General features: G+C 50.8%; 1 protein-coding gene across 1 annotated transcript in view; it reads right to left on the bottom strand.

Annotated features, from left to right (window-relative positions):
• Window positions 1-1199: 1199 nt before the first annotated feature.
• celsr3 (cadherin, EGF LAG seven-pass G-type receptor 3) overlaps window positions 1200-15783 on the bottom strand; it is a 258686-nt gene continuing 244102 nt past the window's right edge. The window contains exons 18-20 of the mRNA XM_034171441.1: window positions 1843-1937; window positions 1423-1668; window positions 1200-1271 (exon numbers count right to left, since the gene is read on the bottom strand). Coding sequence (XP_034027332.1) covers window positions 1200-1271; window positions 1423-1668; window positions 1843-1937 — 413 coding nt within the window. The remainder of the gene's footprint in view (window positions 1272-1422; window positions 1669-1842; window positions 1938-15783) is intronic.

The following is a 15783-nucleotide window of genomic DNA, read 5'->3' as shown; positions in this document are numbered from 1 at the left end:
ATATAGGCTTGATAATGGCTCAGCTTAATGGTAACTTTAAAATTGAAATTGCCATACACATGCTAACATGTTAGCATCGGTCCCTTTTTAAGTTCTAAAATAAAAAACAGGTCAGTTTACCATAAAAAAGGTAAATATTACTCACAGACATATGCTCTTTAGGGTTTTAGCTGGGAAAAATTAAGATAAAACAAAATAAAGCAAAGAACCAATGAAGCAGCAGATCCAAGATCAAAGCACTGCTTCATTGGTTCAAGGTTCAAAGCAAAGCCGCACTGCAGTAACGGTTGATTACACACCCACTGCAGGGTCTGGAATCAATGTAGAGAAATTATAATTTTCCTGACAAACACCCCCAAAAACAACAGCCACTCTGAAGGACCGATGAAGGAATCGTTAAGCAAAAAGGCTATTGATGTTGATGCATCGAATCATTTCTTAACAATACCTGAAAAGAACCGGTTCCTGACTCACAACCCTAACAGCAACACACTTTTTTATATAAAAAACTCACAATAAAGACTCACAATTATCTTAGTTAAACACCTAAATGCATATTTTGGTTGAACTCACCTCCATAATGGCGCAATGTTGCAAACAGTTGCTTGTTGCTTGTCCACTCCACCACCCACAAATGCTTGTTTACACTGACAACAAAATCTCGGCCTCCCCAGCGAGAATGTGATTACGCGTGAGATTTGACACTGTAAAGGCGTCTATATGTATAAAGAGTTCAGATTTTTAATGGAAAAAAATGCAGTTGAAAATGGAGGTTTAAAGGAAGCCCTGTGGTGGAAATGCACAGACTTTCATCAATAACATGAAAACAGTTTGTTCAAATTCTTTCATATTTTGCACACTGATGGTCCCCTTGACAGCCAAGTACATGTTGGCGTCAACTAAAAATTTATGGTTTTGGAGATACTGGGTTTTGCATCTGAACTCTTCATATGTATATATATATATATATATATATATATATATATCTTTTTTAAATTTTCCCCACACAGCATGTCCTTCTTGGGGGGCAAAAGATTTTTTTGTCTTATTGTTGTTGTTCCATTTTTCAAAATCAAATCAACATTTCCCATAAACCTTGGTGTCTCCTGCAGCAATGAGAAAGCTATTCTCCACTCTTCTCCCAAAAGGGTTGTTTCATTTTGAAGAGCGGCGTGAAGTCTAACAATCGATACGCAACCTCAGTACTTATAGAATATGTTCTGCAATAAACCCTGATAGCCTGAAAAACCAGAACCCAGTGTGCCGGAACCCTTAACAGGGGTAACACAGACAGCATTGGCATCAAATCATGTTTGTGATCAGTAGACAACCCCCTCAATATGACAGTTGCATCATATTACAAAGCCACACATACCAAATAACGATAATCTTTAATATCTCTGTAAACGACACAGTGGGTACGAGAGAACAGAAATGTGTTTTTTTTTTTTTTTTTACCTCATTAAAGTGTGCATCCTGAGTGGCGGTGAGTCCAAAGCCGCTTTGTTGGGTCTCAAAGGTCAAGATTCGCGACAGCAGTCGTTCGGCGATCTGTAAGTCGTTGCCGTAAAGTCGGACGGTTGCCTCAGTAACATCACGGAGTTGGTGAGCGAGTTTCTTCTCCAGGATGGTGCTCAGCTCTGTTTCATTACGCTCCAGAGAATCAAGCTACACAGGACGAGGTCAAAGAGAGGGTCAGCCGAAGGTGCACTAACTACAAAAAAGTTCACTACTGAAATAGCTTTTGCAACTGCACACATGCTGGTTGCTGCTTTTTTAAAAAAAAAAATGCTTCTGTGTTAGAAATTGAATTTAATCTCGTATTCTCATTTGTCTACATACAGCAGTATTGAGCTCCACAAATGGAGGAGAGGTGCAGTTATAAAGGTCCGGCTCCAGCCAGCCTCTCTCCACATCACAGTGTCTGATGGCTGCACCTGAAACAAAAAAAATTAAACAAATGTGCAACATCTGTTATCGTGAACAAGGAGGGAAAAAAAATACCTTTTGATTGGCTTTTAAACAAAAAGTCGTGATGGCTGCAGTGAGTCGCAGAGTACTGACAAGTAATGCAATAAGGTGCATATCATCCAGTTTTAAAGCTACAGGGTGTAGGATTTAGTGTCACCTAGTGGTGAAACTGCAGACTGCATTATTCCTTCCACAGTCATGATTTTGATTCCCTTCATGTTTTTGCTTCTTTGGTGACGGGGTTCATGCTCTCTATCATTCTTATTCTAAAACTTGTTAGTCTGAACTAGGAAACAGTCGACAGTGCACAGAGGAGAAACCACTGATTGTTCTTCTTTGTTCTTGAGTCTTCTGGCTGCACTGCAAAATGCAAAACTCGTGGTGATTATGTCCATGAGCGGACGCGCTGCTATGTAGATGTGAAGGGTTTGTTCCAAGCTCATGAAAACACACCGTTTCATTGCAGGTAATTATACACTAATTAGATTTTTATGAATACTACTAATAATAATGCTAAAAAATTTTAAATTTTAAAGTCATAGTTAGTTTTGCTATCTATTTGGAGCAGCAGCACCTTCAAAGACAATAACCAATGACGACACGAGTGAGACATGAATAAGACATACAGATACTGTTGTGAAGGTGTAGGAACACGGACCCACAACAGGGGACGTTAAATGAACGGGCAATGGATAAGCCGAACAGTAACAATTTAATGTTGTAGTGCACAACGAAATACAATCACAGTTTAGGTACCACCGAATTACAGATTTGAGTGACGTGTGGGCAGGCTTGAGGATAGGAGACATCCGTCCTGAGCCGAGCCGGATCCCACACGGCCTTCACCGCCAACGGATCTGAAGAACACCGGAGCCGCCAAGTCCTGGGTCCCCAGGTGGTCACCGTCTCCAGCTGTCAGACCTGGTACTGCTGGCAGAGAACAGAAAAACTATTGATGAGTGTGAGTTCGCACACTCAGTAATTCCACAGTCTGTATTCTTTTGGGAGGGAGCACCTTCACCTCCAGTCACACACTCGTGCAGCTCCTGTGTAACCACTTATCTGGTTGGGGTGTGAAGCGAAGCCGTCGCTGATCACACCAAACGCCAATCCCTCAGATAAGGCACACCACAGGAAAACGGCTGCAAAGAAGTTCAGACTCTAAGTCAGAGTTAAGTGTAGCAGAGAAATTACCTCTTCTGATAGCTGATTTCTCGGCGGGGAGGTGGAGTTGCAGTCCGGCCTTTATGGTGGTGGTGATGCGGATGAGTGACAGCTGGTGCTGATAACAAGTGACAGCTGTCACTCCCGGTTGCTATGACGCCCTCTCATGCTTGAAGCCCGCACTTCAAGCAGGGCGCCATCTGGTGGTGGTGGGCCAGCAGTACCTCCTCTTCAGCGGCCCACACAACAGGACCCCCCCCTCAACGGGCGCCTCCTGGTGCCCGACCAGGCTTGTCCGGGTGCCGGGCATAGAAATCGGCCAGGAGGGCTGGGTCCAGGATGAAGCTCCTCTTCACCCAGGAGCGTTCTTCGGGTCTGTATCCTTCCCAGTCCACCAAATACTGGAATCCCCGGCCCTTTTGACGAACGTCCAGGAGCCGGCGCACAGTCCAAGCCGGCTCCCCATCGATGATCCGGGCAGGCGGCGGCGCCGGTCAAGGGGCACAGAGGGGAGAGGTGTGGCAGGGTTTGAGTCTGGAGATGTGGAAGACCGGATGTATCCACAGTAAAGCTGGCAGCTTCAGCTTCACGATGGTGAAGGGTCCTATAAATCTGTCCTTAAGTTTCTGGGATTCCGTTTGTAGAGGTATGTATTTTGTACATAGCCAAACTGCCTGCCCGGGCTGATACGTAGGGGCCGGGGCATGCCGGCGGTCCGCATGGGCCTTAGCCCTCGTCTGGGCTTTGAGCAGGGCAGAGCGGGTGGTACGCCACACCCGACGGCACCTCCTCAGATGGGCCTGGACTGAGGGCACCCCGACCTCTCCCTCCACTAGCGGGAATAATGGGGGCTGGTACCCCAAGCATACCTCGAAAGGGGAGAGGCCGGTGGCAGATCATACTTGGCTATTATGAGCGTACTCGATCCAGGCCAGATTGTCACTCCAGGCCGACGGGTGCGCAGAGGTCACGCAGCGGAGGGCCTGCTCCAAATCCTGATTCGTCCGCTCTGCCTGCCCGTTCGTCTGGGGGTGGTACCCAGACGAGAGGCTTACTGTGGCCTCCAGTTCCCTGCAGAAACTCCTCCAGACTTGGGAGGAGAACTGAGGGCCACGGTCTGAGACAATGTCCGATGGAATCCCATGCAGACGCACGACGTGGTGGACCAGGAGGTCTGCAGTCTCCTGGGCCGTCGGGAGCTTCGGGAGGGCCACGAAGTGGGCTGCCTTGGACAACCGGTCCACTATCGTGAGGATGGTAGTCTTGCCCTGGGACGGCGGGAGGCCCGTGACGAAGTCCAGGCCGATGTGAGACCAGGGGCGATGAGGCACGGGCAAAGGCTGGAGGATGCCTTGGGTCTTATGATGATCTGCCTTGCCCCTGGCGCAGGTGGTGCAGGCCTGGACGTACTCACGGACGTCGGTTTCCAGAGACGCCCACCAGAAGCGCTGCCGAACGACTTCCACGGTTCTTCGTACCCCTGGGTGGCAGGAGATTTTGGGACCGTGACAGAAGTCCAGAACTGCAGCCCTGGCTTCTGGTGGGAAGTACATTTTGTTCTTCGGGCCAGTTCCCGGGTCCGGGTTCCGTGTCAGGGCCTCCCAGACGGTCTTCTCCACATCCCAGGTGAGGGCGGCCATGACAGTGGACTCGGGAAAGATGGTTTCCATCGGGTCTGACAGCTCGGTCCTGACCTCCTCTTCGTGCACCTGGGACAGGGCGTCAGACCGTTGGTTCTTCGTCCCGGGGTGGTATGTGATCCGAAAGTCAAAACACCCGAAGAACAGTGACTAGCGGGCTTGCCTGGGGTTCAGACGCTTGGCGGTCCGAATGTACTCCAGGTTCCGATGGTCTGTGAAAACCGTGAATGGCATAGAAGCTCCCTTCAACAGGTGTCTCCACTCCACCAGAGCCTCTTTCACCGCAAGAAGTTCCCGGTTGCCGACGTCATAATTCCTTTCTGCCGGGGTCAACCTGCGGGAAAAATAGGCACAAGGATGGAGAACCTTATTGGACTCCCTGCTCTGGGATAGCACGGCTCCTATCCCTGAGTCAGAGGCATCCACTTCAACTATAAATTGGCGAATAGGATCGGGCTGCACCAGAACTGGTGCAGTCGAGAACCGACGTTTCAACTCCCTAAACGCGGCTTCGCACTGATCCGACCAAGTGAAGGGGACTTTAGTGGAGGTCAGGGCTGTCAGGGGGCTAACTACCTGACTATAGCCCTTGATGAACCTCCGGTAAAAATTAGCAAAACCGAGGAACTACTGCAGTTTCCTACGGTTTGTAGGTTGGGGCCAATCTCTCACCGCCGCTACCTTGGCCGGATCAGGGGCGATGGAGTTGGAGGAGATGATAAACCCCAGGAAGGACAAAGATGTGGGGTGGAACTCGCACTTCTCGCCCTTCACAAACAGCCGGTTCTCCAACAACCGCTGCAGAACCTGACGTACATGCGTAACATGAGTCTCAGGATCCGGGGAAAAGATGAGTATATCGTCCAGATATACGAAGACAAACCGATGCAGGAAGTCCTGCAAGACGTCATTTACCAAAGCTTGAAACATCGCAGGGGCATTAGTGAGGCCGAACGGCATGACGAGGTACTCAAAGTGACCTAACGGGGTGTTAAACGCCGTCTTCCATTCGTCTCCCTTCCGGATCTGAACCAGGTGGTACGCATTCCTAAGATCAAGTTCCGTGAATATTTGGGCTCCATGCAAGGGCGTGAACACTGAATCTAACAGGGACAGAGGGTATCGGTTGCGAACCGTGATCTCGTTCAGCCCCCTGTAATCAATGCTTGGACGGAGTCCGCTGTCTTTCTTGCCCACAAAAAAGAAACCAGCACCCATCGGGGAGGTGGAGTTCTGGATCAGCCCGGCAGCTAATGAGTCCTGGATGTAGGTCTCCATTGATTCTCGCTCCGGACGTGAGAGGTTGTACAGCCTACTGGACGGGTACTCAACGCCCGGGATCAAATCAATTGCACAATCGTATGGACGGTGCGGGGGAAGGGTGAGCGCCAGATCTTTGCTGAAAACGTCAGCAAGATCGTGGTACTCACTTGGCACCGCCGTCAGATTGGGGGGGACTTTAGCCTCCTCACTAGCTGTCACACCAGGCGGAACCGAGGATCCGAGACACTCCCGGTGGCAGGTTTCGCTCCACTGAGCCACAACCCCAGACGGCCAATCAATCCGGGGATTGTGTTTTCTCATCCAAGGATAACCCAAAATCACCCGGGAGGTGGAAGGCGTTACATAGAACACGATCTCCTCCCTGTGATTACCAGACACCACCAATGTCACTGGTTGTATCTGGTGTGTGATTAATGGAAGAAGGGTGCCATCTAGTGCCCGTACCTTCAAAGGTGAAGGTAGAGCCACTAGAGGGAGCCCGACTTCCCTTGCCCATCTGCTGTCCAGCAGATTCCCTTCTGACCCCGTGTCTACCAGTGCTGGGGCGTGAAGGGTCAGATCCCCACTCAGGATCGTGACTGGGATGCGTGCAGATTTACGGGGCATCCCCGTGTGGGTATTATGACCCACCCTTAGCCCAGTCTCTAAGGATGAGTATTGCTGTTTTGACCGTTTGGGGCAGTTTTTCTGCGTGTGCTCGGTTGAGCTGCAGTGAAAACACTCCCCACAGACCAGCCTCCTTTGTCTCTGATCTGATCGCCTTTTGGCCCTGCTCGTTTCCATAGCAACGTCAGCAGGGGGAGCTGTCGTCATGTGGAGTATCCTGGCTGTGGAGCGTGGGGAAGCGAGCTCCCTTTCGGACCCGGGAGGAAGAGGGATGGCTTGTGCCTGACCATGCCTCTCGTCTCGCTCCCGTCGGTGTTCTGTTAATCGGTTGTCTAACCGTATAAGTAGGTCAATAAGCCCGTCTAAATCCTGCGGCTTGTCCTTCGCCACCAGGTGCTCCTTAAGGACCAGAGACAGTCCATTTACAAAGGCGGCGCGGAGCACAACAGCATTCCAGCCGGCTCGCGCTGCCGCGATGCGGAAGTCGACTGCATACTTCGCCGCGCTCAGACACCCCTGACTTATCGATAGCAGCACGCTTGAAGCGGTCTCGCCTCTATGAGGGTGGTCGAACACCTGTCTGAACTCCCTCACAAACCCAGCGTATGTCGTTAGGAGCCGTGAATTCTGCTCCCAGAGCGCCGTAGCCCAGGCGCGTGCCTCTCCTTGAAGCAGATTTATTACGTAAGCCACCCGGCTAGCATCTGACGCGTACATGACGGGACGCTGTGAAAGGACGAGCGAGCACTGCATTAAGAAGTCTGCGCACGTCTCGACACAACCTCCGTACGGCTCCGGAGGGCTTATGTATGCTTCAGGGGACGGTGGGGGGGTTCGTTGAATGACCAGCGGAATGTCTGTTTCAGGCCTCCGGTCAGCAGGGGGAGGTGCTGCAGCAGCACCCTGGGCCTGCGCTTCCACCTTGGCGGTGAGAGCCTCCATCCTCCGAATGAGGATCACACTCTCCTCGGTTACTAAGTCCAGCCGAGCAGTGAAAGCGGTTAAGATTTGCTGCAGCTCACCTAACACGCCTCCTGCTGACGCCTGTGCACCTCGCTCTTCCATTGGCTGTTCAAGCGATGGTTGACGCCCCTCGGGATCCATGACGCTGGCCGAGAAATCCTGTTGTGAAGGTGTAGGAACACGGACCCACAACAGGGGGCGTTAAATTAACGGGCAATGGATAAGCCGAACAGTAACAATTTAATGTTGTAGTGCACAATGAAATACAGACAATCACAGTTTAGGTACCACCGAATTACAGATTTGAGTGACGTGTGGGCAGGCTTGAGGATAGGAGACATCCGTCCTGAGCCGAGCCGGAACCCACACGGCCTTCACCGCCAACGGATCTGAAGAACACCGGAGCCGCCAAGTCCTGGGTCCCCAGGTGGTCACCGTCTCCAGCTGTCAGACCTGGTACTGCTGGCAGAGAACAGAAAAACTATTGATGAGTGTGAGTTCGCACACTCAGTAATTCCACAGTCTGTATTCTTTTGGGAGGGAGCACCTCCACCTCCAGTCACACACTCGTGCAGCTCCTGTCTAACCATATCTGGTTGGGGTGTGAAGTGAAGCCGTCGCTGATCACACCAAACGCCAATCCCTCAGATAAGGCACACCACAGGAAAATGGCTGCAAAGAAGTTCAGACTCTAAGTCAGAGTTAAGTGTAGCAGAGAAATTACCTCTTCTGATAGCTGATTTCTCGGCGGGGAGGTGGAGTTGCAGTCCGGCCTTTATCGTGGTGGTGATGTGGATGAGTGACAGCTGGTGCTGATAACGAGTGACAGCTGTCACTCCCGGTTGCTATGACGCCCTCTCATGCGTGAAGTCCGCACTTCAAGCAGGGCGCCATCTGGTGGTGGTGGGCCAGCAGTACCTCCTCTTCAACGGCCCACACAACAGATACCAAATACTCAGGAACACCCACATCAGTATGAATCTAATCTGCATATTAAAGACCTTTAAAACGAGACCTGAAATAAAACCCACTGAGCACAAGGAGCATTAAGTTAAACATCCTGTGATCATTCTACAGCTAGCCAGGCCACTGTAGTCGGAGAAGACCAAGGTAGCTTAGCCGCCGTTAGTTTCCCTCTGGCAGATCCCGAGCAGCCGGGAAAGCAGGCCGACTGGGTGACTGTGAGGAGGAAGCTTAGTTCTAAACAGAAGCCCCGTATACACCGCCAACCCGTTCACATTTCTAACCGTTTTTCCCCACTCGACGACACACCCGCCAAGGATCAAACTCTGGTTATTGGCGACTCTGTTTTGAGAAATGTGAAGTTGGCGAAACCAGCAACCATAGTCAGTTGTCTTCCGGGGGCCAGAGCAGGTGACATTGAAGGAAATTTGAAACTGCTGGCTAAGGCTAAGCGTAAATTTGGTAAGATTGTAATTCACGTTGGCAGTAATGACACCCGGTTACGCCAATCGGAGGTCACTAAAATTAACATTGAATCGGTGTGTAACTTTGCAAAAACAATGTCGGACTCTGTAGTTTTCTCTGGGCCCTTCCCCAATCGGACAGGGAGTGACATGTTTAGCCGCATGTTCTCCTTGAATTGCTGGCTGTCTGAGTGGTGTCCAAAAAATGAGGTGGGCTTCATAGATAATTGGCAAAGCTTCTGGGGAAAACCTGGTCTTGTTGGGAGAGACGGCATCCATCCCACTTTGGATGGAGCAGCTCTCATTTCTAGAAATCTGGCCAATTTTCTTAAATCCTCCAAACCGTGACTCTCCAGGGTTGGGACCAGGAAGCAGAGTTGTAATCTTACACACCTCTCTGCAGCTTCTCTCCCCCTGCCATCCCCTCATTACCCCATCCCCGTAGAGACGGTGCCTGCTCCCAGACCACCAACAACCAGTAAAAATCTATTTAAGCATAAAAATTCAAAAAGAAAAAATAATATAGCACCTTCAACTGCACCACAGACTAAAACACATTAAACATTAGGTCTCTCTCTTCTAAGTCCCTGTTAGTAAATGATATAATAATTGATCAACATATTCTGCTTTACAGAAACCTGGTTACAGCAGGATGAATATGTTAGTTTAAATGAGTCAACACCCGAGTCACACTAACTGCCAGAATGCTCGTAGCACGGGCCGAGGCGGAGGATTAGCAGCAATCTTCCATTCCATCTTATTAATTAATCAAAAACCGAGACAGAGCTTTAATTCATTTGAAAGCTTGACTCTTAGTCTTGTCCATCCAAATTGGAAGTCCCAAAAACCAGTTTTATTTGTTATTATCTATCGTCCACCTGGTCGTTACTGTGAGTTTCTCTGTGAATTTTCAGACATTTTGTCTGACTTAGTGCTTAGCTCAGATAAGATAATTATAGTGGGCGATTTTAACATCCACACAGATGCTGAGGATATGATTCCTTCTTTATGTTCTCTAATGCCATATACCAACACAGTGCAGAGTAGCTACCTAAACTCTGTAAGTGAGATAGAGTATCTCGTCAATAGTTTTACATCCTCATTGAAGACAACTTTGGATGCTGTAGCTCCTCTGAAAAAGAGAGCTTTAAATCAGAAGTGCCTGACTCCGTGGTATAACTCACAAACTCGCAGCTTAAAGCAGATAACCCGTAAGTTGGAGAGGAAATGGCGTCTCACTAATTTAGAAGATCTTCACTTAGCCTGGAAAAAGAGTCTGTTGTTCTATAAAAAAGCCCTCCGTAAAGCTAGGACATCTTACTACTCATCACTAATTGAAGAAAATAAGAACAACCCCAGGTTTCTTTTCAGCACTGTAGCCAGGCTGACAAAGAGTCAGAGCTCTATTGAGCCGAGTATTCCTTTAACTTTAACTAGTAATGACTTCATGACTTTCTTTGCTAATAAAATTTTAACTATTAGAGAAAAAATTACTCATAACCATCCCAAAGACGTATCGTTATCTTTGGCTGCTTTCAGTGATGCCAGTATTTGGTTAGACTCTTTCTCTCAGATTGTTCTGAGTTATTTTCATTAGTTACTTCATCCAAACCATCAACATGTTTATTAGACCCCATTCCTACCAGGCTGCTCAAGGAAGCCCTACCATTATTTAATGCTTCGATCTTAAATATGATCAATCTATCTTTATTAGTTGGCTATGTACCACAGGCTTTTTAAGGTGGCAGTAATTAAACCATTACTTAAAAAGCCATCACTTGACCCAGCTATCTTAGCTAATTATAGGCCAATCTCCAACCTTCCTTTTCTCTCAAAAATTCTTGAAAGGGTAGTTGTAAAACAGCTAACTGATCATCTGCAGAGGAATGGTCTATTTGAAGAGTTTTAGTCAGGTTTTAGAATTCATCATAGTACAGAAACAGCATTAGTGAAGGTTACAAATGATCTTCTTATGGCCTCAGACAGTGGACCCTCTCTACTTTTAAGATTAGGCTTAATATCTCTGTGCTTGGACAGAACAAGCACAGAGATATTATCTCTGTGCTTGTTCTGTTAGACCTCAGTGCTGCTTTTGATACTGTTGACCATAAAATTTTATTACAGAGATTAGAGCATGCCATAGGTATTAAAGGCACTGCGCTGCGGTGGTTTGAATCATATTTATCTAATAGATTACAATTTGTTCATGTAAATGGGGAATCTTCTTCACAGACTAAGGTTAATTATGGAGTTCCACAAGGTTCTGTGCTAGGACCAATTTTATTCACTTTATACATGCTTCCCTTAGGCAGTATTATTAGACGGCATTGCTTAAATTTTCATTGTTACGCAGATGATACCCAGCTTTATCTATCCATGAAGCCAGAGGACACACACCAATTAGCTAAACTGCAGGATTGTCTTACAGACATAAAGACATGGATGACCTCTAATTTCCTGCTTTTAAACTCAGATAAAACTGAAGTTATTGTACTTGGCCCCACAAATCTTAGAAACATGGTGTCTAACCAGATCCTTACTCTGGATGGCATTACCCTGACCTCTAGTAATACTGTGAGAAATCTTGGAGTCATTTTTGATCAGGATATGTCATTCAAAGCGCATATTATGTTGTGAAAGTGTAGGAACACGGACCCACAACAGGGGGCGCAAATGAACGGACAATGGAGTAAGTCAAATAACAAAGCTTTACTGTTGTGAAACTCGCACAACAAACACAACAGATAACAATTTCGGGAACAAGCCAAATTCCAATGGTGTCGTGTGGGCAGGCTCGAAGGTAGGAGACGTCTGTCCAAGTCGAACCGGAACCACTCGATTTCCACCGCCACCGAACCCCGGGAATACTGGAGCCGCCAAGTCCCGAAATCCCAGGTGACCACTGCCTCCGCTTGTCGGATCTGGTACTGCTGGCGAGGAACAAAAACAGTCAGAGGTGGGTGCGCTGCACCCAGCAACATGGACGGTGGTAACACCACCTCCCCCTCTCGTCAAGTAAACACTGAAGTGCAGGAGTGTGAGTACTTATCCAACACTGTCTCCTGCTGCTCTTCTCTCTCTCTGTATAAAGGCAAAAAGTATTCAAAGTTGATATAGTCGGCTGGATACGTTACCTCCTCGGTAGAAACGATATCTCGGCAATGAGGTGGAGATGCCGTCCTGCTGATATACCCCTCTGATGATTGCTGTCAGCTGTCTCAGGTGATGGGTGACAGCTGTCACCCTGGCTGCTCCTGTGAGGCGGCAGCGCCCTCTGGTGCCTGGAGCCCGCACTCCAGGCAGGGCGCCCTCTGGTGGTGGTGGGCCAGCAGTACCTCCTCTTCAGCGGCCCACACAACAGGACCCCCCCCTCAATGGGCGCCTCCTGGCGCTCGACCGGGCTTGTCCGGGTGGCGGCGGTAGAAGTCGTCCAGGAGGGCCGGGTCCAGGATGAAGCTTCTCTTCACCCAGGAGCGTTCTTCGGGACCGTACCCCTCCCAGTCCACCAGATATTGAAAGCCCCGGCCCATCCGTCGGACATCCAAAAGCCGGCGCACAGTCCAAGCCGGCTCGCCGTCGATGATCCGGGCAGGAGGTGGTGCCGGACCGGGTGTACATAGGGGCGAGGTGTGATGGGGCTTGATCTTCGACACGTGGAACACTGGATGGATCCGCAGTGAGGCCGGAAGCTGAAGCCTCACTGCGGCGGGATTGATGACCTTGAGGATCTTGAAAGGACCTATGTATCTATCTTGCAATTTCGGGGAGGCCACTTGTAGTGGGATGTCCTTGGTGGACAACCACACTTCCTGCCCGGGACGATACGTAGGGGCCGGGGTTCGCCGACGGTCTGCATGGGCCTTTGTCCTCATCCGGGCCTTCAGCAAAGCAGAGCGGGCGGCACGCCACACCCGACGGCACTTCCGTAGGTGGGCCTGGACCGAGGGCACACCGACCTCTCCCTCAACCACCGGAAACAACGGGGGCTGATACCCCAAACACACCTCAAAGGGGGAGAGGCCGGTGGCTGAAGACACTTGGCTGTTGTGGGCGTACTCGATCCAGGCCAGATGGGTACTCCAGGCCGCTGGGTGCGCGGCTGTCACGCAGCGCAGGGTCTGCTCCATCTCTTGATTGGCCCGCTCTGCTTGCCCGTTGGTTTGGGGGTGGTATCCAGACGAGAGACTGACCGTGGCCCCCAGTTCCCGGCAGAAGCTCCTCCAGACATGCGAGGAGAACTGGGGACCGCGATCGGAGACGATGTCTGATGGAATCCCATGCAGCCGGACGACGTGGTGGACCAGGAGGTCTGCCGTCTCCTGGGCTGTTGGGAGCTTCGGGAGGGCCACGAAGTGGGCCGCCTTGGAGAATCGGTCCACTATCGTGAGGATGACGGTGTTTCCCTGGGACGGCGGGAGGCCCGTGACAAAATCCAGGCCGATGTGGGACCAGGGGCGATGAGGCACGGGCAGCGGCTGTAGCAGTCCCGGAGCCTTGCGATGGTCGGCCTTGCCCCTGGCGCAGGTGGTAAAGGCCTGGATATAATCCCGGACGTCGGCCTCCAGGGACGCTCACCAGAAGCGCTGCCGGACAACTGCCACGGTTCTTCGCACCCCTGGATGACAGGAGAGCTTAGAGCCGTGACAGAAGTCCAGGACTGCAGCCCTGGCTTCTGGTGGGACGTAAAGTCTGTTCTTTGGTCCAGTCCCGGGGTCCGGGCTTCGTGCCAGGGCCTCCCGGACGGTTCTCTCTACGTCCCAGGTGAGGGTGGCCACGATAGTGGACTCCGGGATGATGGGTTCCGGTGGATCCGACAACTCCGTTTTGACTTCGTCTTTGTGTACCCGGGACAAGGCATCCGATCTCTGGTTCTTGGTCCCGGGCCGGTAGGTGATGCGGAAGTCAAAACGGCCGAAGAACAGTGACCAGCGGGCTTGTCTGGGATTCAGCCGCTTGGCGGTCCTGATATACTCCAGGTTCCGGTGGTCAGTGAAAACCGTGAATGGCACAGACGTTCCCGCCAACAGATGTCTCCACTCTTCAAGAGCCTCTTTCACCGCAAGGAGCTCTCGATTGCCGACGTCATAGTTCCGTTCGGCCGGGGTCAACCTGCGGGAAAAATAGGCACACGGATGAAGGACCTTATCGGTCTTCCCGCTCTGGGACAGCACAGCTCCTATCCCTGAGTCCGAGGCGTCCACTTCAACCACTAACTGGCGACTAGGATCGGGCTGCACCAGAACGGGTGCAGACGAGAAGCGCCGTTTCAACTCCTTGAACGCGGCATCGCAACGATCCGACCAGGTGAAGGGGACTTTTGGTGAGGTCAGGGCTGTCAGGGGGCTAACTACCTGACTGTAGCCCTTAATGAACCTCCTGTAGAAATTAGCAAAGCCGAGGAACTGTTGCAGCTTCCTACGGCTTGTGGGTTGGGGCCAGTCTCTCACCGCCGCAACCTTGGCCGGATCAGGAGCGACGGAGTTGGGGGAGATGATGAACCCCAGGAAGGACAAAGAGGTGCGGTGAAACTCACACTTCTCGCCCTTAACAAACAGCCGGTTCTCCAATAACCGCTGCAGGACCTGACGTACATGTCGAACATGGGTCTCAGGATCCGGAGAAAAGATGAGTATGTCGTCAAGATATACGAAGACGAACTGGTGCAGGAAGTCCCGCAAGACATCATTAACCAATGCTTGGAACGTCGCGGGAGCGTTTGTAAGACCGAACGGCATGACCAGGTACTCAAAATGACCTAACGGGGTGTTAAATGCCGTCTTCCACTCGTCTCCCTTCCGGATCCGAACCAGGTGATACGCATTCCTAAGATCAAGCTTGGTGAATATCTTAGCTCCATGCAGGGGCGTGAACACCGAATCCAACAAGGGTAAGGGGTATCGGTTACGAACCGTGATTTCGTTCAGCCCCCTGTAATCGATGCATGGACGTAATCCGCCATCCTTTTTCCCCACAAAAAAGAAACCCGCACCCATCGGGGAGGTGGAATTCCGGATCAACCCGGCAGCCAAAGAGTCCCGGATGTAGGTCTCCATTGATTCGCGTTCAGGTCGTGAGAGGTTGTACAGCCTACTGGATGGGAACTCAACACCTGGAACCAAATCAATGGCACAATCATACGGGCGGTGCGGGGGAAGGGTGAGCGCCAGATCCTTGCTAAACACCTCCGCAAGGTCATGGTACTGCACCGGAACCGTCCCTAGATTGGGCGGGGCTCTGACCTCCTCCCTGGCCTGGGAACCGGGAGGAACCGAGGAACCTAAACATACCCGATGGCAGGTCTCGCTCCACTGAACCACTACCCCGGACAGCCAATCGATCCGGGGATTGTGTTTCAACATCCAAGGGAACCCTAAAATCACACGGGAGGTGGCCGGAGTCATAAAAAACTCGATCTCCTCCCGGTGATTCCCCGACACCACCAGAGTTACTGGTGGTGTCTTGTGAGTGATTGGAGGGAGCAGGGAGCCATCTAGCGCCCGTACCTGCACAGGCGAGGTAAGCGCCACCAGAGGGAACCCTATCTCCCTGGCCCATTTGCTGTCTAGCAAATTCCCTTCTGAGCCCGTGTCCACCAGTGCTGGGGCCTTCAGGGTTAAATCCTCATACAGGATGATAACTGGGAGTCGTGTGGCGATGTGGGTGTGTCCCACGTGAATGTCTCGGCCCACCCCTAGCCCAGTTTCTAGGGGCGGGCGTTGGTGTTGAAC

The sequence above is a fragment of the Thalassophryne amazonica genome, chromosome 6 (genome assembly GCF_902500255.1).
Source record: "Thalassophryne amazonica chromosome 6, fThaAma1.1, whole genome shotgun sequence".
Classification (NCBI taxonomy): Eukaryota; Metazoa; Chordata; class Actinopteri; order Batrachoidiformes; family Batrachoididae; genus Thalassophryne; species Thalassophryne amazonica.
The sequence above is the reverse complement of the archived record's forward strand: the minus strand, read 5'-3'. Positions and strand labels throughout refer to the sequence as shown.